Source organism: Pleurodeles waltl, chromosome 12 (genome assembly GCF_031143425.1).
Source record: "Pleurodeles waltl isolate 20211129_DDA chromosome 12, aPleWal1.hap1.20221129, whole genome shotgun sequence".
NCBI lineage: Eukaryota > Metazoa > Chordata > Amphibia > Caudata > Salamandridae > Pleurodeles > Pleurodeles waltl.
In genome coordinates, this window is record NC_090451.1 from 632,333,008 (window position 1) to 632,357,427 (window position 24,420).

A 24,420-nucleotide genomic window follows, 5' to 3' on the forward strand; every position below is an offset into this window, starting at 1 on the left:
CCAAATGATTAGGGCAAGAAAATGCTAACTTTCTAAAATGTTGTATTTTCTGAATTGTGACTTAAAATCATACTTTACCATTGAACAGGGTTTTAAACTACAATTACTCAGACACCAAACATAACTTTACCACGTGTTCCAAATCAAAACGTTATCACTTATTAGATGTAATAAAGTAGCCCAATGTTATCCTATAGGAGAAGTAACCTTGCAGTAGTAAAAAACAAATGTAGGAAGGCCAGGATCGCACCGGCATTGACCAAATGGAGGCGAGGGGTGGACTGGTGTGCACAGCGGGAAAAACTGGTATATGCAGCTAGAGGATGTCCGAATAAATACAATAAGGTGTGGGGGAAGTGGGAAGCCGCATCATGTACTTAACCTATGTTACTGAGCGGCACCGAGACTGGGAGGATCGATGGGAGGCTTCCCGCCCCCCCCCCCCCCCACCTGGCCGGATGTGCTGACTCCATAAAGTTAACCCATAAGTGCTGTGTACTAACAACTTTTATAGTGTCTTGACTGAGTCTACGGGACTGACCGTCTTCGGGTGCCCGTTGGCACCAAGTTGTATACATGTATCATTGTTTCACATTTCTTAAAAATCAATAAAAATGTCTTTATAAAAAAAAAAAAATGTAGGAGTTTATCACTACCAGGGCATGTAAAACCTAAAAAGTACACGTCCAGCTTTTTAAATAGACTGCACCCTGTCCTATGGGTTGTTTAGGGGCTACCTTCGGTGACATATGTATTAAAAAGTAGATTTAGGCCTTGAAAAATGTTTATTTTGCCAGGTCAAAAGGGCACACAGAGGCTGCAATGGCAGTCCTGAGATAGCTTTAAAGGGCTACTGAAGTGGGTGACACAATCAGTGCTGCTGGCCCACTAGTAGCATTCAAATCATAGGCCCTAAGTACAGGTAGTACCACTTTACTAGGGACTTACAAATAAATGAAATGTGATAATTGGGTGTAAGCCAGTGTCACCATATCTGAAGGAGAGAGCAGAAACACTTCAGCACTAGTTAGCAGTGGTAAAGTGTGCATTCCTAAGGCCAACAAAAATTAATTTAACAAAAAAGAAGAGTAAAACACAAAGATTGGGGGAAGACTGTCCTGAGGCTGACAGTCTAATAGATCTTAATTGCAAATATTCATCAACATTTGGAGGTAGTTACAACAACTGCTAGTAATCATGCCATGCTGAGGTGCCTATTGAATTCTCCAAGTTCTTGTCTACAGAAAATAATCCTGCTTGGCGATCAGGAGGAATTAGAACCAGTCAGGCTGATTATGTGGTCCATGGAGGGCCAAAACAACCTAATTCCCCCGCTAGAGCAGTGCCTAGAGGAATTTCCACTAAGAGCATTCGGAACACGGCATGCCCTAACCAATGGTCGGCCTTGATGTCACAACTTGAGGAGGCTGTAGAAGCAGTAAGGGTATCATCATTTAACTTCTTTTATATCCCTATATAGAATGCCCAGCTCAACAAGGAAATAAGAAATAAGACAGCTGAAGATACAATTTAAGTAAGTCTTGATAGCACAATGCAGTGATAAGGGAGGCACTTAGTCCATCAGAATTAACATCAAATCCCTATGATCAGAATAATTTAGAAGGATTAAGGTAATAAATAAGGTAGAGGCAGAAAATCAAGTGGGCAAAACTGCATGAAACAATAATAATAAATTAATCTAAGAAGTTTTGGCACTTGATCAATTGCATTGCAGTTGAAAAGCCCTCCCAGGAAACAGTAAACCTTGCCCTATCCAGCTAGGCAAAATATCTTGAGAAACTGGACGTTGAAAACGTCCCCAAAGGTTCAACATCTACTTCATCTTGCCTTGATGAAAAGAACATCAGTAACATCGAAGTGACTTTCAGGTCTGTGGAGAAGGAAATTTGCCTCATGTGGTGCCCCTGGCTCAAACTGCCTGCTCTCCTCTATCCTTTAACAGGTGCCCTATATGTGGGCAAACATTCTAACTCTACTCTTTCACTCTGCTGTAGCAGGGAGTATAATCCCCGACAGATGGAGGGGGTCCTGCTATTCCCAGTTCATAAAACAAATTGACTTCTCATCACTCCACAATTTCAGATTGATTGCTGTCCTTGATGTACAGGGCAAATGTTTTGCGAGAACCGTAAACCAGGAGCTAAAGAAGGACCAAGGATAGTCAATTCATTCAAACAGGCTTTCAAAAGGGTTGTAACATCGGGAACAACTTGATCTGTCTAACACATCTGATAGATGAGAACATGATGAAAAAAGACAGGTTCTCTTCCAGGGGATCCTCATCAATAGTCATAAACATTGAATATTCCCGCCCTTGTGCGGGGACCCCGGAGCATATATAAAATACACACATATAAAGTATGAAATATGCACGAAAAATATATATATAGCATTTTTAGTAGACATATCTTTCATACTAAACTCATATATACTTGTGTAAAACAGCAATGCAGGCTATAATCATAAACAGGCTAAAATGCTTTATTTCTATGAAGTTTCTTTTTTTTTTCATTATAAAATTACAATAGAGAATAAATATCTACCCAAGCCCCCAAAACTGGGCTTAGGGAAATAAGCAGTAGTAATCAGCAGAGAAAAAAGAGAAAAAAATGCATTGAAAAACAATGGAGCATTCTTAGCCAATAGGCTGCATGCAGGTTAACACAGGAGAACCATAAAAACTTTGGCACCGTGCCTTTAAGACCCTGAGCACCTCCAGTATCCCACCATGCCTCAGGGGTGAAGGAAAGGTGACAGTTGGTTCACAGTTAGGTCAGTACTTTTTTACGGTGACAATCCGTGTAACTGATTCGAAAAAACAGTCTGTCCTGCACTTCTAGGAGACGTGCGTCCGGGGAGGAGGGTGGGTTGTTTATGACTTTGATGAGGATACCCCTGGAAGAGAACTAGGATTTACAGGTAAGTAACTGGGGTGAAGGAAAGGTGACAGTTGGTTCACAGTTAGGTCAGTTCTTTTTTCCGGCTTCTTCTGAGAGGATCCTGGAGCATTGAGCTCTCTGTTTTTCTGAGTTTTTCTCAGAAAAATCCTTTAAAACAGCATTTTTTCCTGTTTCACTCGACAGATAACATCTTTGTCTGAGTTTGGCAGCTTTTTTCTGACAGAAAAATGCCTTCCCTTTTTGTCAAATGCCCTTCTTGTGGGAAGAAGAAAGCCCAGTCAGACCCACACTCTCTTTGTATTGTGTGCCTGCCTCAGAGTCACTGCCCTGACACTTGCAAGCACTGCAAGAATATGTCAAAGAGGACTCTGAAGGACAGAGAGAAGATCAGGCTTCATGAGAGGCAGAAGACATCGTCCTCTTCACTTCCCAGGCAACCAACAGGCCATTCTCAGGAGAGAATGGCCAGGTCGACGTCAACAGGTAGGAAAGTACCTGTTTGTTCCCCGTCGACGTCGTCGCTACCACCGTCTCACCGGCATAGATCGACGGCGACCCGCCCGACGTCGAAGGATACAGCATCGAGGGAACATGGACATCGCAGGGGCATATCTCCGTCGACGGCAGCCCGCCGATCGACGTCGAGCCATCACCGGCGCGCCCGTTCGCCGCCGAAGACCGTACGCCCCCAGACGTCAAGAGACACGACGTCGAAATCGCCACGACGGCATGAGCGACATCCGCCGTCGGCCACTCACCGCTCCATGTCGAGGCACATGACAGCGAGTAGGTCAAGGTCCAGAGATCGCCGCTCGACGTCAAGACACTCTACGTCGAGACATTCAACGCCGAGACTAGACCAACCAGTGTGCCCTTCGACGTCGGCACAGCAGTCGACGTCAACACAGGTTTTACCTGGCTCGCAGGGAGTAGAACATCGTCCTCCAGCAGATAAGGCCGCACCATCTCCAGTGGTCTCCATACAGAGCGATTCATCTCGTTCGAGAGCGGCATCATCGGGGCATGTTTCACCCATCAACTTATCACCAAGATGGTTGGAGAGCCTTAATAGACCAGAGGCCTCCCCGGATTCACAGTACTCTTGAATGTACTCTCCTACTGCCTCTCTCCCGAGAACACCATCACCGACAGCACGGGCAGGACGGGCTCGTTCTGCTCCTCGCCAACCGACCGCGAGGCCTGGGCGCTCTGTTACATCGTCTCGCAGCAGGTCTCGTTCCCAACGGCGATCCAGGTCACGATCACGACACAGAAGATCACCCTCTTGGTCGTCGTCAGGATCATCTGTCGGGCGTTACTCCCCCACCCTAACAGATTCTCCACCTGCTAGGATCTCACCGGTGGATGACATTACCACTTTTAACGAGGTGCTGTTAAGGGGAGCGCAGAAATTAAATATAGAGGTTCCAGAGCCATCTACCTCTTCGTCAGGCATCTTTGAGACTCTGCAGCACAGATCAGTGTCGAAAAAGCTACTACCGCTAGTGCCTGGCTTGTTGCAGCCAACCATGGACACTTTTCTGACCCCAGCCACTTTCAAGTCTGCCCCGGCTAGGATTCTGAAAAAATATAAGGCTCCCAAACAGGATCCTTTATTCCTAAGAAAGGATCCGCCACTGGACTCTGTTATATTGGCCGCAGCCCGAAAAACCCACTCGGTGGCATCATCCTCCACGGTCCCCCCGGATAAAGAGAGCAGGCATCTAGACTCTCTGGGGAGAAAGATGTGCGGTACGGCGGCATCTGTAATGAAAGTCTCCAGCGCTTCTGCACTCCTGGGCAGGTATGACCGTTCTCTGTGGGACTCCCTCAACAGATTCACAGAAAAATTGCCCAGAGAAGACAGACAGGACTTTCAAGAAATCCTGCAAGAGGGATGCCTGGTATCCAACCAGGTCATCAGCGCGGCGGCGGATGGGGCGGACTTAGCTGCACATGGGTACGCACATGGAATCTGTGCAAGAAGGTCTTCCTGCTGAGACTGACTGGTTTAAAGCAGGAAGCACAACAGCGCATCCTAAATCTCCCATTCAGCGGGAACTCGCTGTTCGGTACCCATGCAGATGAAGAGATGGCCCAAGGTGGACACCATGAGGGCAGTAGGCCTGGAAAGGAAGAAAGATTTCAGGCGGAGTTACAGGCCTTATGACAGGCGCCCGTTCCAGCAGAGGGTTCAAACCCCTCACTGGTCCCAAAGGCCACAACAACGGCAAGGACGGCCCCTTTTTCATGCTCGTAAGCCCACAAGGGAGCGAGGGTCAAGTAGACCTCAACAGTCCACACCGAAAGCGCCGGCCAAACAATGAGATCTCGCTTCCCTCGACACTGTTGTCACGTTGTAGATGCTCCTCAGACTCGGCGCGATGCAAATAAGGGTCCGCCTCCTGACTTCACCAAGTCACCTATATAAACCACGGTGCATTGGAGTAATCGGGTGAGGGAAGGAAGGGGAAGGAACAGCAGGTACGGGATATCTGTAAAGAGAGGAATACACAGTGTTAATATCACATTGCCTGTCTACTCTCGCAATGTCTCGCTAAAGTACCAACGACCGTACCTGCCCCTAACTCATGAGGGCAGAACTAGTCCAACACCTATCTGTGCTCCATCTGAATCATAGATGGACGCCCCAAGCCAACAATTAAATACCGATGATCTCTAATGGGTTGCTCAACACCCACATTTATACAAGATAGTCACGAAATAATGAGGAGACAAAAACGAAGAGAAAGGGAATAAAATTAACGATGATAAGAACATATCTCGTAGTCCTTTCTATGACTCAGTTAATCCACTAAGCCCCATGTCATAGTCACGCAATTTGTAGGAATAACCCGATGTTATTTCATTACGTATTGAAAAGAAAAATCCTCCCGGCAGTTCAATTCCCGCAAAAATAAACATTAACCCCTTGTCGTAGCCAAACATATAATGTTCTCTGGCCCCAAGGATAATCGTGCTTTATTGGTAACTCAAACAAAAGACCGCCGTGCTTCAGAAGTTACCAGTGTCCTTGTCGAACTGAAAAAAGAAAGGCGAGGGATTCCGGCACCAAATCGTCTCACCGCTTACCACCTCTCCTTCGTGGCAGGTTCCCCTGGGAAAATAAACTCGACACTCCCCCTGATAATTGGGAAGGTCCCCGGCTCCACGGAAAACCGGAGGAGGAATTAAACCTCCTAAGCAAACAACTCAACCTCGGAAACGCCGACAGCAAGAGCCCTCGCTGTCCATCCGACTGGTTTCTAGGAAACGAATAACGCACATTACTTCCTGTATGTGCTTGCTTTTTAAGCGACCTCTTCCCCTCTAGGCGTCATGGGATATGTAGTCCAAAAGGACTATGTATCCCGATCGGCAATGTAGGCGCCGTGGCTAACACCTGACAGTACGCCCGCCTCCAAAGCGCCTCTTAGGACCAGGTTTAGAGGGATGACGGGCATGAAACAGCCGTACTGCCCTAGGGGCATGGACATTGCTTTCCGGCTCCCATGAATCGTCCTCAGCATTGTACCCCTTCCATGAAACCAAGTACCACAGCTTACCCCCCCCGTCGTTTGGAATCCAACACTCTGCGCACCTCGTACTCCAGCTGCCCATCTCTGACCACCGGAGGCACCGCCTGCCGGGTCGCTGAAAGAGCCGGTTTCAAAAGGCTGCAATGAAATACCGGATGGATCCTTAAGGAAGCAGGTAAGTTGAGACGGTAAGCCACAGGGTTTATCTGGCGTAACACCTCATAGGGACCAATGTAACGAGGATGAAAGACGCTACGCATCTTGAAGCGTATATACTTGGTGGAAAGCCACACTCTATCACCTGGCTGATATGCCGGCCCCTCACGCCGATGTTCATCACCCCACTTTTTATACTGTTCTTTGGCCTTCTCCAGATTGAGTCGTATCTTCTTTTGCACGGATTGGAGATTCTTAATCATGGCATGAACCGTAGGTTGATCCGTGACTTCCCTAGGTATGTTTATGGGCAACATTTCCGCGTGGAACCCCGTGTTAGCACGAAAAGGAGATTCTCGTATCGAGCTATGCCAAGCATTGTTGTATGATAGTTCTGCCAGCCATAGCAACGAAACCTAGGATTCGTGAGCGTCCTTTGCATAGCACCTCAGATATTTTTTCAGGGTTTGATTGAGGCGCTCCGTCTGGCCATCGGTTTGTGGGTGGAAACTGGTGGACAGTGCGGATTCAATGCGCAGTACCTTGCACCACATACGCCAAAACCTAGCAACAAACTGGGGGCCTCTGTCCGAAATAATGGTTCTCGGTAGACCATGTAACCGCACCACTTGAGACAAAATTAGATGGGCGGTTTGACTGGCTGTAGGCAGATTTCTACAAGGAAGAAAATGACCCATCTTGGTAAGGCTATCGATTACCACCATGATAGCGTTGTACCCCTGATCCATTGGTAATCCTACCACAAAATCCACGCTAATGGTTTGCCATGGTTTATCCGGAGTGGGCAAAGGTATCAGTCTGCCCTGGCTCTTCGCGTTTTCTCCCTTGGCCCGTGCACATATCTCACACCGAGCCACCCAGGCCGCAACGTCTTTAGCCCAACCTTCCCACCTGAAATGTCGAACTATTTGCGCCGTTTTGGTGTAACCAGGATGACCAGCCGTTACCGCATCATGACACCAATTAAAGGCTTGCACTCGGAGTTCACGTGTTGGCAAATACAAACGATTACCTTGCAACGGTATTCCATGCTTAAGGGTACGGTCCTGACTTAACTCCGCCCATTTCTTCCACTGAGCAGCAGACTTATGCTTAGAAACCTTTTCTAAGAAATGGGAGATATGAAGGGCACAAAGCACTCTTTCAGGTTTGATGATTGCTTCCTCAGGTCTTGAAGCGATGGTTCTCACGTCCTCTTGTCGAGACAGTGAATCTGCCTTGCGATTGTCAACCCCAGGACGGAAGGTCACCACAAACTCGTATTCTGAAAAAAACAGCATCCACCTCATTTGCCGCTGGGTAAGTTGTCTTGCCTCCTTCATATACTGCAGATTTCGGTGATCAGTATATACCGTGACCGGGTGTTGAGCTCCCCATAGGTAGTGTCGCCATTCCTGGAATGCCTTTTTTATGGCTAACAATTCCTTTTCTGCCACCGTATAGTTAAGTTCCGCAGCCGATAGTTTCCTAGATAAAAACGCAACAGGATGAAGCTGTCCGGTGGTTTTGTTTCTTTGTGATAACACGGCCCCTATCGCTATATCCGAGGCATCCGCTTCGACGATAAAAAGGGCATCCGGCTGTGGATGTTGAAGTATAGGTGCGGAGCAGAAGGCCTGTTTCAAAAAGCAAAAGGCCTCCTCTGCTTCCTCTGACCAAACAAAAGACACCCCCTTTCTTAGTAACCTTGTTATAGGTGACACAATGTGAGAAAAATGAAAGATGAATCTTCTATAGTAATTGGAAAACCCAAGGAAGCATTGCACGTCTCTCACACTAGTGGGTACTGGCCACTCCTGAACAGCCTGTATTTTTCTTGTCGACATGCAAAACCCTTCAGGGCTTAAATCCACCCCCAAGAACTCAACCTTCCGGACATGGAACTCGCATTTGCTCAGTTTGCAAAAAAGACTATGCTGTCGCAATGCTAGGAGTACTAAGGAAACATGGTCAGAGTGGCGCTCCAGGGATGTGGAATACACCAGAATGTCATCTATATAAACGATCACGAAACGGTCTACGTATTCCTTGAGAACATCGTTCAGAAAATACTGGAATGCCGCCGGGGCGTTACACAACCCGAACGGCATTACCAAGTACTCAAACAGACCATAACGGGTTTTGAACGCCGTTTTCCACTCGTCCCCTTCGCGGATTCTGACCAGATGGTAAGCTCCCTTCAGGTCCAACCTTGTATAGATTACCGCCTCTTTCACCTGTTCCAATAACACAGGAATGAGAGGAAGAGGGTATCTATTCCTCACTGTATTCTTGTTCAGCATTCGATAATCGATGCAGGTTCTCAACTCTTTATTAGCTTTAGCTATGAAAAAGAGTGGAGAGGCTGCCGGAGAACAAGATGGTCTAATGAACCCGATCTCCAGGAAGTGATCCAAGTATTTTCTCAAATGCTTGGTTTCTGGGTCTGATAGAGCATATACCCTACAGGAAGGAAGGAGAGCTCCAGGAATCAGATCTATCTTGCAATCATATACACGATGGGGTGGCAATGTCTCAGCCTGACCTTCGTCGAACACATCCTTGAACTCGGCATAAACAGAGGGCAATATCACTGTTTTCTCCATCACTGTGGCCAACTGTAACCCTTGAGCCAATGCTAACATGGGGGATTCGTCATACAAGAAGCAGTTATTCTCACACCTCGAGGACTGAAAACTAACCGTCTTGGTTTGCCAATCTATAACAGGATTGTGTTTTCTTAACCAGGGCATTCCTAAAATAATTTCATACTGAGGAGCCTCTATTATATCCAGTCTAATTCTTTCTTTATGTTCCGGAGATACCCCATTGAAGATCAACCCAACGTCCTCAGTATGTTCTGTAAGGGGCCCAGATTTCAGCGGTGTACCATCAACCGCCAACACTATTTCGGGGTCCTTTCTCGGAATGCTAGGAAGTCCCAATCTCCTAACCACCCCTGCATCTATGAAATTTCCCGTGGCTCCGGAGTCTATCATCGCCCATACTGGAAACTTTCGTTCTTTGGACACCAGCTCCACTGCTAACAAAAGGTGGGACGCCTTTTGCTCCTGTGGAAAAAGGGCTAAGGAAGTTAACCGTAACACCGGTTGGGGTTCTATAACGGGCAATTCCTCTTTCTCCGATGTTTTTCCTGCCGTAACCGCTGCCTTTTGAGTGGGGGAGTAGGAGAATCTCTTACGTGGTTTCTGGGGACACTCTCTTACATAATGACCCTTCCTGCCGCAATACATGCACAACCCCTGTACCCTCCTACTCTCCTTCTCGGACTTCGACAAGGGTGCCCTAACGGCTCCCACGTCCATAGGCTCCCCACCTATATCATTGGGAGTAGAAACAGATCGCACTTCCCTTTCTGGAATGCCTGGTCGCCTATCCCCCGCTCTACGCTCTCCCCTTCTTTCTGCTAATCTGTGATTCAGTCTCAGGGTAAGATTCACAAGATCTGTACAAGTGGAAGGCTGCGCGTCTATTTGAGCGAGTATATCCTTCATGTCGTCTCGTAAACCTTGATAATAGAGAGACATTCTCTTCTCCTCTGGCCACCCTGATTCTGCCACCAATCTATTAAAGGTCGTGAGATAAGAGACCAGATCAGACCTCCCCTGTCTCAACTCCAGTAATTCCCTGTCAGCACTAAAAGTGGTTTTTCTATGATCAAACACCCTCTCGAAAGCCGTCCGAAAGGCATTCCAGTCCGATAACAAGGGGTCATCGTTCCTGACTAATGGTACGGCCCAATTGGCTGCGTCTCCCGAGAGATAAGAAATAGCGAACATTACCCTGGAAAGATTAGAGGGAAAAGACGCGGGTCTACAAGAGAATTGTAGAGACAACTGAGTTAGAAAGGCCTGAACTTTCCTGGGGTCCCCTGAATACCGTTCCGGGCTGGCCAAAGGGATAGGAGGGGAGACATTCACGGTTACCTGTGGTGTGGATGCTGAAGCATCGAAGGGATTCCTAGTAAGCCTTTCTACCTTTTCCTTTAACGCTGCTGCCTCCACCCTAGAATTAGCCAACTCTTGTTGCACTACTACTAACGCCTGTAATACATCATCCATAGACGCCATCTTTGTATCACACCGAGCGGGAGGAGCGTTATTCGTGGGTGCGTTATTCTGTCACGTTGTAGATGCTCCTCAGACTCGGCGCAATGCAAATAAGGGTCCGCCTCCTGACTTCACCAAGTCACCTATATAAACCACGGTGCATTGGAGTAATCGGGTGAGGGAAGGAAGGGGAAGGAACAGCAGGGACGGGATATCTGTAAAGAGAGGAATACACAGTGTTAATATCACATTGCCTGTCTACTCTCGCAATGTCTCGCTAAAGTACCAACGACCGTACCTGCCCCTAACTCATGAGGGCAGAACTAGTCCAACACCTATCTGTGCTCCATCTGAATCATAGATGGACGCCCCAAGCCAACAATTAAATACCGATGATCTCTAATGGGTTGCTCAACACCCACATTTATACAAGATAGTCACGAAATAATGAGGAGACAAAAACGAAGAGAAAGGGAATAAAATTAACGATGATAAGAACATATCTCGTAGTCCTTTCTATGACTCAGTTAATCCACTAAGCCCCATGTCATAGTCACGCAATTTGTAGGAATAACCCGATGTTATTTCATTACGTATTGAAAAGAAAAATCGTCCCGGCAGTTCAATTCCCGCAAAAATAAACATTAACCCCTTGTCGTAGCCAAACATATAATGTTCTCTGGCCCCAAGGATAATCGTGCTTTATTGGTAACTCAAACAAAAGACCGCCGTGCTTCAGAAGTTACCAGTGTCCTTGTTGAACTGAAAAAAGAAAGGCGAGGGATTCCGGCACCAAATCGTCTCACCGCTTACCACCTCTCCTTCGTGGCAGGTTCCCCTGGGAAAATAAACTCGACACTCCCCCTGATAATTGGGAAGGTCCCCGGCTCCACGGAAAACCGGAGGAGGAATTAAACCTCCTAAGCAAACAACTCAACCTCGGAAACGCCGACAGCAAGAGCCCTCGCTGTCCATCCGACTGGTTTCTAGGAAACGAATAACGCACATTACTTCCTGTATGTGCTTGCTTTTTAAGCGACCTCTTCCCCTCTAGGCGTCATGGGATATGTAGTCCAAAAGGACTATGTATCCCGATTGGCAATGTAGGCGCCGTGGCTAACACCGGACAACTGTACACCACTCCGGTGGGGGGAAGTATCACAGGTTATCTTCACGAGTGGCACTCTATCACAAAAGACAAATGGGTGCTCAACATTGTCGAAAATGGCTACTCTCTTCTTTTCAGACAGCCTCCACCACACTTGCCACCAGCCAAATGCATTCCATCTCATCTCAGCCTGCTGCGCAAAGAGGCTCTCGCCCTCTTACAAAAGAAAGCAATAGAAAAGGTTCCACCTGCGCACAGAGGAAAGGGGGTTTACTCCCGTTATTTTCTGGTGGCGAGAAAGGGCCGAGATGGCGTTTTCAGACCAATTCTGGACTTACGGCTGCTGAACAAGTACATAAGAAAACAGAAGTTCAGGATGCTAGCTCTTCACCAGATTTTCCCTCAACTACATCAGGGAGACTGGATGTGCTCCATCGACCTGCAGGATGCATATTTTCACATCCCTATAGCTCCCAAGCATCGGAAATTCTTGCGTTTCCAAATAGCTTCACAGCACTATCAGTTCAGAGTTCTACCATTCGGCCTGAAATCTGCCCCCGCGTCTTCTCGAAATGTGTGGCAGTGGTAGCGGCACATCTTCGAAAACGAAAGATCTTCATCTACCCATACCTAGATGACTGGTTACTGAAGGCTTCCTCTCCGGATCAGGCGAGAAGCCATCAGGACATTGTGCTCAAGGTTTTCGAGTCTCTAGGTCTTCAAATCAACTACCAAAAGTCAACCTTGATTCCAACACAGAACCTTCACTACCTGGGGGCTATACTAAACACAGAGCTCCAAAGAGTGTATCCTTCGGAGGAACGACTATTATCGATACACAGGAAGTGTCAAGACCTGTTAAAAGCCGACGCACCTACGGCCCGTCAGGTGACATCGCTGCTGGGCTCCATGGCATCATGCATTTTCATTGTCCCAAATGCCAGGCTGCACATGAGGCCCCTTCAAGAGGCATTGGAGAGCAACTGGAGCCAAAGGACAGGTCGCTGGGAGGACAGAGTGCGGCTACCGACAGCGGCACTTCAGTCTTTGCAATGGTGGATGCACAGACCTCACCTGTCAGTAGGTGCTCCGTTTCACCAGGTAGTTCCATCCGACACTCTGGTAACGGATGCGTCTCTTCAGGGATGGGGGGCTCATTTGGGTCCCCTTCAAGCTCAGGGCCTGTGGTCCGACAAGGAAAAGAACTACCACATCAATCTGCTGGAACTCAGAGCGGTCCATCTGGCTCTCAAGTCTTTCACTCCATTGATTCAGGGGAAATCTCTCCTAATACAAACGGACAATACAACCACAATGTATTATTTGAACAGACAGGGGGGAACGAGATCCCTACCCCTATCTCGAGAGTCCCAAACGATATGGCATTGGCTCCTGGCCAGGGGAATGTCACTTACAGCGGTTCACCTGCCAGGTCAACAAAACGTGGAAGCAGATTTCCTGAGCAGACACCTAGAGGACGCACACGATTGGGTCCTACACGGCGAAGTCGTCGAAGACATCTTCGCTCAATGGGGTCGACCTCAACTGGATCTCTTCGCAGACGAAGTAAACAAGAAATGCCCAGACTTCGCATCCAGGTTCTACCGTCCGGGATCTCGAGGGAATGCCCTGTTGATCGACTGGTCAGGGATATTTCTCTACGCCTTTCCACCGATTCCCCTCATACCGGCAGTGATCAACAAACTTTACAAATCCAGAACCAGAATGATTCTCATAGCGCCACAATGGCCCCGTCAATTCTGGTACACAGATCTCCTCAACCTTTAGGAAAAACCTCACAGGAGGCTGCCGTGCAGACCGGATCTTCTGAGCAGGATGGAGGGCAGGATTCTACATCCCAACCTACCCTCTCTGAGCTTAACAGCATGGCTCCTGAATTCCTGCAGTATGGACACCTAGGGCACTCGCAGGAGTGCATGAACATCTTGAAAGAGTCCAAACGACCTTCCACACGGCGTTCTTACGCTTTTAAGTGGAAGAGATTCTACATATGGTGCTGTCAACAAGGGCAGAATCCCATACGGGCTCAGGAGGATGTCATACTGTCTTATTTACTTCATCTGGCAAAGTCCGGTCTGCAGGTATCATCTATTAAGGTACATTTGTCTGCCATTACAGCCTATCGTAAGTCACCTTCTCAGGAATCCTTCTATACGAAACCAGTAGTCAAGGATTTCTTAGAAGGTTTGAAAAAAGTTTTTCCGCCCATTCGGAGACCCTCTCCTCCATGGGAGCTGAACATAGTATTGTCAAAACTTATGGGCCCTCCTTTCGAACCTATACACAAGGCCTCTTTACAACACCTTACGTGGAAGACGGCTTTTTTGGTGGCCATTACTTCCGCGAGGAGGGTCAGTGAAATTCAGGCTTTGTCTTCCAAAGAACTGTACACAGTTTTTCACGACAATAGAGTGGTTCTGCGAACTCACCCATCTTTCCTTCCGAAGGTGGTGTCAGAATTCCACATCAATCAGACTATATCTTTACCGACTTTCTTTCCCAATCCGGAGACTCCGGCGGAGAAAGCATTGCACTCCTTAGACTTGAAAAGAGTGCTGAAATTTTATTTGGATAAGACAAAATCGATTAGACATTCAAACCACTTGTTTGTAAATTATGCTCATTTGAGGACAGGAGGGGCAGCATCTAAACGAACGATATCAAGATGGATAGTTTCTTGTATTGTTAATACTTACCAGCTGGCTAATAAACAATTACTAGCTAGGCCTAAAGCGCATTCCACAAGGGGAAAAGCGGCTACTGCTGCCCTCCTTAACAATGTCCCAATCTCTGAGATTTGTAAGGCTGCTACATGGAAGTCTGTACATACATTTACTAGACATTACTGTTTAGATTCAGATGCAAGAGCAGACGCCCAGGTTGGGCAGGCCTCTCTGAGAAATTTATTTGCATAGTACGTATCTATTCCTACACTTCTATTAGACAGTCCGCAGAGTTTAGGGATGGGCTTGCTAATCTATTCAATGTTTATGACTATTGATGAGGATCCCCTGGAAGAGAAGGATAAGTTACTTACCTGTAAATCCTAGTTCTCTTCCAGGGGTATCCTCATCAAAGTCATAAACAACCCACCCTCCTCCCCGGACGCACGTCTCCTAGAAGTGCAGGACAGACTGTTTTTTCGAATCAGTTACACGGATTGTCACCGTAAAAAAGTACTGACCTAACTGTGAACCAACTGTCACCTTTCCTTCACCCCTGAGGCATGGTGGGATACTGGAGGTGCTCAGGGTCTTAAAGGCACGGTGCCAAAGTTTTTATGGTTCTCCTGTGTTAACCTGCATGCAGCCTGTTGGCTAAGAATGCTCCATTGTTTTTCAATGTAGTTTTTTCTCTTTTTTCTCTGCTGATTACTACTGCTTATTTCCCTAAGCCCAGTTTTGGGGGCTTGGGTAGATATTTATTCTCTATTGTAATTTTATAATGAAAAAAAAAAAAAAAAAATACTTCATAGAAATAAAGCATTTTAGCCTGTTTATGATTATAGCCTGCATTGCTGTTTTACACAAGTATATATGAGTTTAGTATGAAAGATATGTCTACTAAAAATGCTATGTATATATTTTTCATGCATATTTCATACTTTATATGTGTGTATTTTATATATGCTCCGGGGTCCCCGCACAAGGGCGGGAATATTCAATGTTTATGACTTTGATGAGGATACCCCTGGAAGAGAACTAGGATTTACAGGTAAGTAACTTATCCTTATTATATGTGGCATTTGTTGATTTTGCCTTCGATGGTGTGCCTAGAGAAACATTACGGGCCAAATTTTTAAAAAATGGGGTATGCCATCTTCTCGGCTCAGTGCCATAATTGCACTGTATACCGACTCTTGGGACAAAATCAAGGGGAGTTAAAGCTGGGCCACATCTGGTAAAACCTATACCAGTAAAGGGCTAAAATAAGGGAGCATTCTCACCCTCTTGCTATTTAACCTGTACCTGGCTGACTTAAAAGGCCATTTGAATGAAGTAAAAGCCTTCCCTCCCAAAATAGCTGGTCAAAAAATACTAATGCAGCAATATGCAGACGACAGTGCTATTGGACCAGATGCGAATTAGCCTACAGGAATCAATGGATGCATTGGCCAATTACTGTACGTTAAATAACTCAGTGTATTAAAAGGCGAAGGCCATGATCATAGGACGTAAATTGTTAGAGGGGACTTGGTGCATCCAAAGGAGCCCATCGGGAACGAGGGACCGTATAAATATCAAGGATTATGGTTGGGCCTTAATATGTGGATTATTGCTCCACATATTAAAGCCCAACAATCGTCAGACAATTCCATGAATTGGGCATATTGTAAACTGCATAGATCTCTGTAGTATCCTGATCTAAGGGCGTTATTGAAGGTCGTAACTAGCAAGTTAATGCCGACAACAGCATACAGCGCGGTAGTCTTAAAAAATAGGTTGGCAAACTGGATGGACAGGGTCCAAATTACTTATTTTTTAATTGTTTTCTATTAGAGACTGGCACTACAGGTATTGCATTTTGAAATCTCTGCAGTAGTTAAGTGGTTTTCACCCTTTCATTTGGTTTTAGATATAGTCCCATTTGAGTATGCTAGCTGGGCGTGTAGATCCACAAATTATGCCTTTGAGGGCCATCCACACGTGCACTTTTTCACCACGAGATATGGAAGCAGTGGCTTCTGCCCCATGATATCGGTTAACGATAGGTCATTGCTACGGCCAAATGGTGATTCCCTTTCAGAATAGTCCCTTTAAGTAGCCTTCAACCTGAAAGCAAGCAGGCGTGCAGTTTACAAATGTTGATTTGTATATGAATACATGACTAATTTTATCTGCCAGTGTAAAGTTTCTAAAGAACGATCGGTCAGGGTAGCATTTTAGTAACCTTCGCATAATGAACAACTAAGGAAAAGAAGAGAAAGATGGTAGACTTAAAGCTTTTAGTATGCAGGCAACTCCTTAAAGCTGGTTCATAATTTATTAGTCTGACTAAGCTATATTACAAAGAATGGTAATGTGTGCCCCGCAGGTAACGGCACAGTATCTACAATGAAAACAGTAGACCATAGTGACCCATTTACATATAACACAATCCTGTTTCAGTCATTCTACATACTATGCAGCAGGCACATTAAAACTAAGGTAAAGCAAAATGACAGACTCCCCTGCACCTGTATTTTGTTGATATGATATTAATGGGACTAGCCTAACTGGGGGGCATCTGAAGGCTGGCCCCTTGTAGAGCTGGGGCCTGTATTGTGTCCCTCATATTTATACCACTATGTTACTTAACGGCGAGTCAAACCAGTGATTAACGCACACAGATCTCTCATGCAAAAGCATTAACCACCAAGGTTATCAAGGGTATTGTACTCCTATTATACTACCGACCTTCGTAGAAGTGCAGAGATCCCTGCAGCAGATGCTGTAAGCTGCTGTAAGCCTGTTTGCTACCAATTAAATAATCCAGAAGTGATATGCTGTCACACGTGTCCTATTGCCAATTTCTTTTGAGTGCAGTTTTTATTTAAACATACAAGTATAAAATGGCTGTCGGATTCTGCCTCCTTACTCCCAATGCATGGTATCCCGGTTAACTTTTTTTTTAGTGCCTAATATTGCGTCCATTACTTATCGTTAATGGCATTACTCCTAGCCCTACTCCCTTGCCTTCCTTATTGACCAATGAGGCCCCTTTGTCTCACCTAGACCACTCCCCTCTCTTTTTAAAAGCCCCCCCCCCCCCGCCTCGCCCACTCCTGTACAGAAACAAGCCAAAGGCAACTCAGTTGTCCTGTACCAGGAGGGAACTGTAAGGAAGGCGAGGGAGTAGGACTAGGGGTAATGCCATTAACGATAAGTAATGGACGCGTTACCTCCCGTCACCTCCCTCGCCATCCTTATTGACCAATGAGGCTTAGCAAGAAAAATAGGAGACAGACAACTCAGTTGCAATGCATAAAAAACACATTTAATTACAGCCAGTTCAGACACAGAAAGAACCCTATTCCTTCATAGAGGACAAACCCTGTGCCCCAAAACAGACTCCAAACACCCCAATTCAGAAATATAGTAGTGTCGCCAAAAAGTGGATGGAGATGCCCAAGTAGCGGCTCTACAAATCTCCACTACCAAAGCGCCCTGCAACTCACCTACAGTAGCAGCCATACCCCGAGTGGAACAACCCTGAATCCCAGAAGGAGGCACCACTCCTTTCACATCATAGGCCAACAGCACCATCAACTGGATCCAGTGACTCAGGGAAGCAGTAGAAGGCTTCTCCCCTTTCCGTGCAGGACCAACATTTACAAACAAAGAATCCCCTTTACGAAACTCAGCAACCACCTTCAAATAACACAACAGGGCCCCCCGCACATCCAAAGCCTGTAATCTGACCTCCTCCTCTGAGGAAGGGTCAGGAGAAAAGGCAGGGAGAATCACCTTATGGTGACCATAAAAAGCCGAATTAACCTTAGGCACAAAAGAGGGAACCAGCACAAACCGATCAGGAAAAATTTAGCAAAAAGGAAAAGAGCAGGATAACACACCCAACTCCCCCAAATGCCTGGCCGAAGTAATGGCCACCAAAAAACAAGTCTTCAAAGTCAAATGTCTTAAATCAATGTCCCCCAAAGGTTCGAAAGGGGGGTCCAGCAACACATCCAACACCAACTGGAGATTCCAGCCAGGAAAAGACCGCAAAGGCATCAAATGACCATCATCTGCCAAATTTCGCCAAGGACCCCGAAAAGCTTGGATCGCCGCCTACTGCACTCACAACGTAGCCACCGACGACCCCATACGCACCCCATCCTGCAAAAACTGCATGATCACAAAAAGAGAAGCCACCGTAGGGTCAATATGCTGCCGCAAACACCACGAGGAAAAAAACTTTCCACTGACGTCTATAGGAATGTAAGGTGGACTTACGCCTAGCAGCCTGCAAAGTCACAGCCAAAGAACCAGGAACCCCCAGTCCAGTCAAACCCCACGTTCAACTTCCAAGCTGTCAAGTGCAGCTTCTGCAAGGAACCCCGGTAGAGACAAGGAAACACCAGAGGAGAGGGATGGAGAGGAAGAACCCACTCCGTCCCGGAGGCCAACCGCTGAAGCAGAGGAAACCAACTTGCACGAGGCCAACAGGGAGCGATCAAAATCACCCGAGCCCCCATCTGCCAGATTCGGACAAGAAAGGATCTGATCAACTGAAAAGGGGGAAACGCATAAAGAAGACCCTGTAGACACTGACACGTCAGACTCTCTAATGCCCACACCTGAGGACACCGAAACTGGAAGCAGAACTACCCCACCTTTGCATTTTCTGGGGATGCAAACAAGTCCACAACCGGACGACCCCATCTCCGCACCAGACAATGGAACAAGGGCACCCAAAGGGAGAAATCCCGGGAGGAAGGAATGACCCTGCTCAATTGATCTGCCAGAACATTGTCCGCCCCCTGAATGTATGTGGCCCGTCAGAGACAGAACCGAAAGTTGAGCCCATAAAAAAAAAAGGCCCAGCAACCAGATTCAGCAAGGGGGACGTTGTCCCTCCCGCCTGTTAATATAAGACTTGGCCACTAAGTTGTCCGTCCGGACTAACACCGCCTCTCCCCTAAAGATTACTTGAAAATGCACCAGAGCTAGTCGGACCACAGTCAACTCCCTCCAATTCAAGGACCTCTCTGATTCTCTCAGAGACCAAAACCCCTGAACCTGCTCCGACTCCAGCCACGCCCCCCACCCCGAGAGACTGGCATCAGTTGTCAGCGCCACAGGCACAGGAGGAAACAAAAGAACCCCAATTTGGAGAGGTGCCGGCACCATCCACCAACCCAACTCCTGGCAAATGTAATCCGACACAGGAATGCGGGCCAGAAGATAGCAAGGATCCGGAGACCACCGGGAAAGCAACCAATTGACCAGACAGAGTAGATGAAACCTGGGCCAAGGAACCAAGAATATCACTGAAGCCAAGTGACTGTGTAGCTGCAACCACTGAAGCGCCCTGGGTGCCACCTGAGACAGCACAGCGTTCACCTGATCCTGAGGGCCCCTCCACCTCCTGTCTGAAACAGTCACCAAACCCCACAGAGTCAGAAATTGAGCCCCAGTATACACCAGGCCCTGTGAAGGTACCAAATCTGATTTCCCCCAATTGATTAAGAAACTGTGATCCAGGAGGACCCCCAAGACCCTTTCCACATGAAGCCTCATGAGATCGGTGTCTGGAGCGTGGATCAACAGATCGTCCAGGTAAGGATGCACAAACACCCCTTCTGCATGCAGAAGAGCCACAAGAGGAGCCAGCACTTTTGTGAACACCCTGGGAGAGGACTTCAGGCCAAAGGGAAAAACACAGAACTGAAAATGGTCCGGGCCTATTGCAAAGCACAGAAACCATTGAAAGGAAACTGCGACAGGCACGTGGAGGTAAGCATCCTGAAGATCCAGAGACCCCCAAAAAATCCCCTGGAGTAATCAGAGGAAGAATATCCTGAATGGTCAACATCCCGAAATGCACAGTCTTGATCCAAGAATTCACCCATTTGTGATTCAAGACAGGACAAAAACCCCCAGTCAGTTTTGGAACAAGGAACAGAACAGAATAAGGCCCCTTTCCCTATTCCTCCACGGCTCCCTGCAAATGGCTCCTTTGAACAGCAAATCTCAGACTCCTTCCACCAAAGCGACCCGTCTGCCTTCTTTCACAGGCAAAGGAGTAGGATGAACCCCAGTGTCCGGAGGAGGAACATCGAACTCTATGGAGTATCCATTCTCTAGAATGATCAGGACCCACTGATTCGTGACATCCTTTCGCCATTCAGACAATGCCACAGTCTTCCTCCCACTGGCCACTCTCCATAACCTTGATTGTCAGGAGCCCTTCTTGGGAGCACCCTTCGCTGAGGGAACTGACCTCTTTGGAGAAAACCTAAGCTGAAACCTACACTTCCTGGAAGAAGAGGACCTAGGAACAAACTTGGGAGAGGACCTAGAATGCGACTTCCACCCATTGCCTGATGCAGAACTTCCCTTATAAGGCAAAGCATGCTTGCGTTCCTTAGAGGCTTTAGAAATCATGGCAGGCAATTGATCACCAAACCGAGCCTGACCCTCAAAAGGAAGTCTCAGGAGAGCCTCCTTCTCCCCAGGATCAGCCTTCCATTGCCGCAACCAAAGAGATCTGCGGGCTCCATTCACAGCCCCAGAAGCCATAGCCGAGGCGCAGATAATATCAGAAGAAACATCTGCTAATAAACGGGCCTGTTGCTCCATGACCAACAGTAATTCCGAACATTCTGACCCATCCTGCACGGCCACAGCAAGTTTGTCAAAGTCCTGAACCAAGTACTGTGCAGAATAAGCTGAAAAAATACCAGCCCTAAGAGTCAAATTCCCTGCAGAAAAAGCCCTTTTCATACCAGAGTCCACCGCCCTGTCCATGGCATCAGAAAGAGTACAGTCTTTAAGATTGACAGCTGTTTTCCTAATCAAAGTAGCTAGCATGGAATCCAAATGCACAGGAGGCAGAGCATCCTCTCCGTCCAGCAAATACAATTTCTGGATAAAACGCAGAACCTGGGTTTGTCAACCTCCTTCCAATCCCGGAAAACCATGTCCTTTACTGGCCCCTAGAAAGGCATAGCAAACCGAGAAGGAATAACATATTGAGGAAATAAGGTAGAAACCTCCCCTGCAGGCTGAAAAGCAGGAAAACCCAGATTGCCCATACATGAGCTAGAATGCTCCATATCTCCTCACGAGACACATATTTTCCCCCAGAGAAGGACCATCCTCCTCCGATGATGATGAGCCAGCAGCCTCCTCGGAGGTAGGAGCAGGAGAGGAACGACTCAACTGGACATCCCCAGCCTGGACAGCTCTTGAAACCGCCACCTCAATCATATCTTGCACCTCCTCTCGAGACATAAGAGGAGCAGCCCCTGCAACATCACTCCTGATCACTCTAGTAGGCTGTAATGGAACAGGAACCCCCTCCTCAGAAGATGAGGAGGAAGAAATAACCCTCCTTTGTTTCGCTCCCTTCTGCCCCGACATGATGGAACACAAGAAATGCCCAACTCCACCTTTCTGAGCTTAAAAAGGGCTAAAACACAACCTCAGACCACCAATCAGAAAAGAATCCGAAATAGGCCCCCAATCAGGAAAAAACATAAAACATATTTAAAAACGTGGGCCAAAACGCCCACCTTAATCAAAAAAAATTGTAGAGCGTGCTACTCACCCGTGAGGGTCTCAAGGCGCTGGGGGAGGGGGGAATCAAGTGGGGGCAGGGAGGGTCACTGATCGAACAACCATGTCTTGAGGTTCTTTCTGAAGAGCAGGAGGTGTTTGGTTTTGTGAAGGTTGGTGGGGAGGGAGTTCCAGGTTTTGGGGGCGAGGTAGGAGAAGGACCTGCCTCCTGTGGTGGTGCGTTGGATGCGGGGGACTGTGGCTAGGGCGAGGTCGGCTGATCGGAGGTTGCGTGTGGGAGTGTGGAAGTTCACTCTTTCGTTGAGGTAGGTTGGGCCGGTGTTGTGGAGGGATTTGTGTGTGTGGATGAGGATCTTGAATGTGATTCTCTTGTCTATGGGGTGCCAGTGAAGGGATTTGAGGTGTGGTGAGATTTGTTCGTGGCGGGGGAGGCCAAGGACGAAACGTGCGGCTGTGTTCTGGATTCTCTGGAGTTTGCATTTGAGTTTGAGTGTGGTGCCGGCGTAGAGGGCATTACCGTAGTCCAGTCTGCTGCTGATGAGTGCGTGGGTGACTGTCTTCCTGGTTTCTGGGGGAATCCACTTGAAGGATTTTTTTTTAGAGTGCGGAGTGTGTGGAAGCAGGAGGAGGTTCGAGCATTGATTTGCTGTGTCATGGAGAGGGAGGGGTCCAGGATGAACAGAAAAGGAGAAATCATGCTGCCGGGCGCCCGTCCTGCTCTGCGATACTGCGACCCGGAAACACAGCCCCAGCCACAACAGAGCCAGCCGACCACATCAGACGATGCTGCAGCAACACCGATCGAGGCAGTCACGCACACCTCTCATCACCGTCACCCAGCGAGGGAAATTGGCACCAGAGGCACCACAAACTGCACCTATGAGAAAGACGACACCCTTCTCGGCCGCGCCAAGGAGAACAGAAAGGTAAGTCTAACGGTGAATAGACAAAAGAAAACAGGAGTGGGCAGGGGTGAGGGGGACTTTTAAAAAGAGAGGGCAGGGGTCTAGGTGAGGCAAAGGGGCCTCATTGGTCAATAAGGAAGGCGAGGGAGGGACGGGAGGTGAAAAGAAGTCACTATAACCAGAGGCATAGGTAGGTAGCAGAGATATGCAGAGCAGTGGAACAAAACGTTGGGCGTACTCACCTTCAGTGCGAATGCTTGGCCGCTGCAGGGTGCCTTCGGCCATTGCACAAGAGGTAAGGCTGTGGCTCTGTGAAGGCGAAGGGTGAGCCGGGCAAACTTCGAGAGCGATCCAGCAGAATTCCACAACATGACCTCAAATCTAGCTTTCCCAAATCAAAGATGCGTGGAAGCACAGATGAGCAGTTATGAGACGGGCTGCTCGCCGCCTACGTTGATGTAATTTGCTTAAAGAAGCGATGGGAGATGGGGTAAATGAAAGTAATCGAATTCCAATAGACTCTTTAAAAGCATACCAAAGAATGCCAATGCATCTGCATGTTTAAATAACGCAGTGTCGAAGAAAATACGAGTTTCAAAATGAAGGATTTGACTACAGGTGTCCTGAGCGCTACAGTAAGCCGTTTATTCCTGTTCAATGACAGACGTTAAAACCCCGGTATTTCCTGAAGCTGCGCGGATGAAGGATGACCCACAGCACGTGACTCGCTGCCGGTAGAACAGAGTTGACATGTTGCGGGTGGGGGCTGTACAATGGACTAGAGGGTGGCGCTCGTGCATCAATAAAATAAAAAAAAAAACAATCACCGCCTGTAAATATATCAATGTTTAACAGCATTTTATGTTGTGCGTTTTCCTCGCAATTTGAAAATAAAACAAAAAAAATGTGGAACGGAGCAGAGCTTCGACAGTAGGTAATTAGTCGGTAGAGAGTAGATGGAAAACTAAAACACCTGCCTATAAACTTTGCAAACTTTAGATGGTGCAATATAGACTGTGAACTAGGAAGAAGAACAAGTCTAAGATGGCCGCCCTGCAACACGTTTTTCTTTGAGAGTTTCATAGGCTGCTGAACGGAAACCCTTGATTGAGGAATTGCAATTGTTAGAAGTACAGAGCTGTGTGAATAGCGGTGGAGGTTCTATTCTATTTCGAAAGCCAATGTAAGGCGGCTCGCTTGAGCTGAGCATACTTGTTGATCAAGGTCGGCGAGCTAAATTAATCAGGAGAGTTGTGCAAAGGAACTGGCTTGGGTCTAAGAACTTGTGCAAAGGCCTACCCACGAAAATATTCATAACTGCCAAGGTTTCAGATTGCTATGTGTGACATTTTCATAACTTCAGTGTAATTATGAGTGACATTTCAATGACTACGAGTGACACTTTCCTGAAAGCAAAATCAAGAGGGAATCATATAAATATCGTAGTATATCGAGAATCTTTAACCTCCTTCTGTAC

The 24,420-nt window shown here is 47.3% G+C and overlaps 1 protein-coding gene across 2 annotated transcripts in view; it reads right to left on the reverse strand.

Annotated features, from left to right (window-relative positions):
* LOC138268428 (acyl-coenzyme A thioesterase THEM4-like) overlaps positions 1 to 23,618 on the reverse strand; it is a 221,023-nt gene extending 197,405 nt beyond the window's left edge. Inside the window, exon 1 of one of the 2 annotated variants that reach the window (XM_069218049.1) lies at positions 23,186 to 23,618. In XM_069218049.1, coding sequence (XP_069074150.1) covers positions 23,186 to 23,314 — 129 coding nt within the window. In that variant the 5' untranslated portion in view covers positions 23,315 to 23,618. The remainder of the gene's footprint in view (positions 1 to 23,185) is intronic. The other variant, XM_069218050.1, reaches the window with a different exon arrangement.
* Between the last annotated feature and the right edge of the window lie 802 nt (positions 23,619 to 24,420).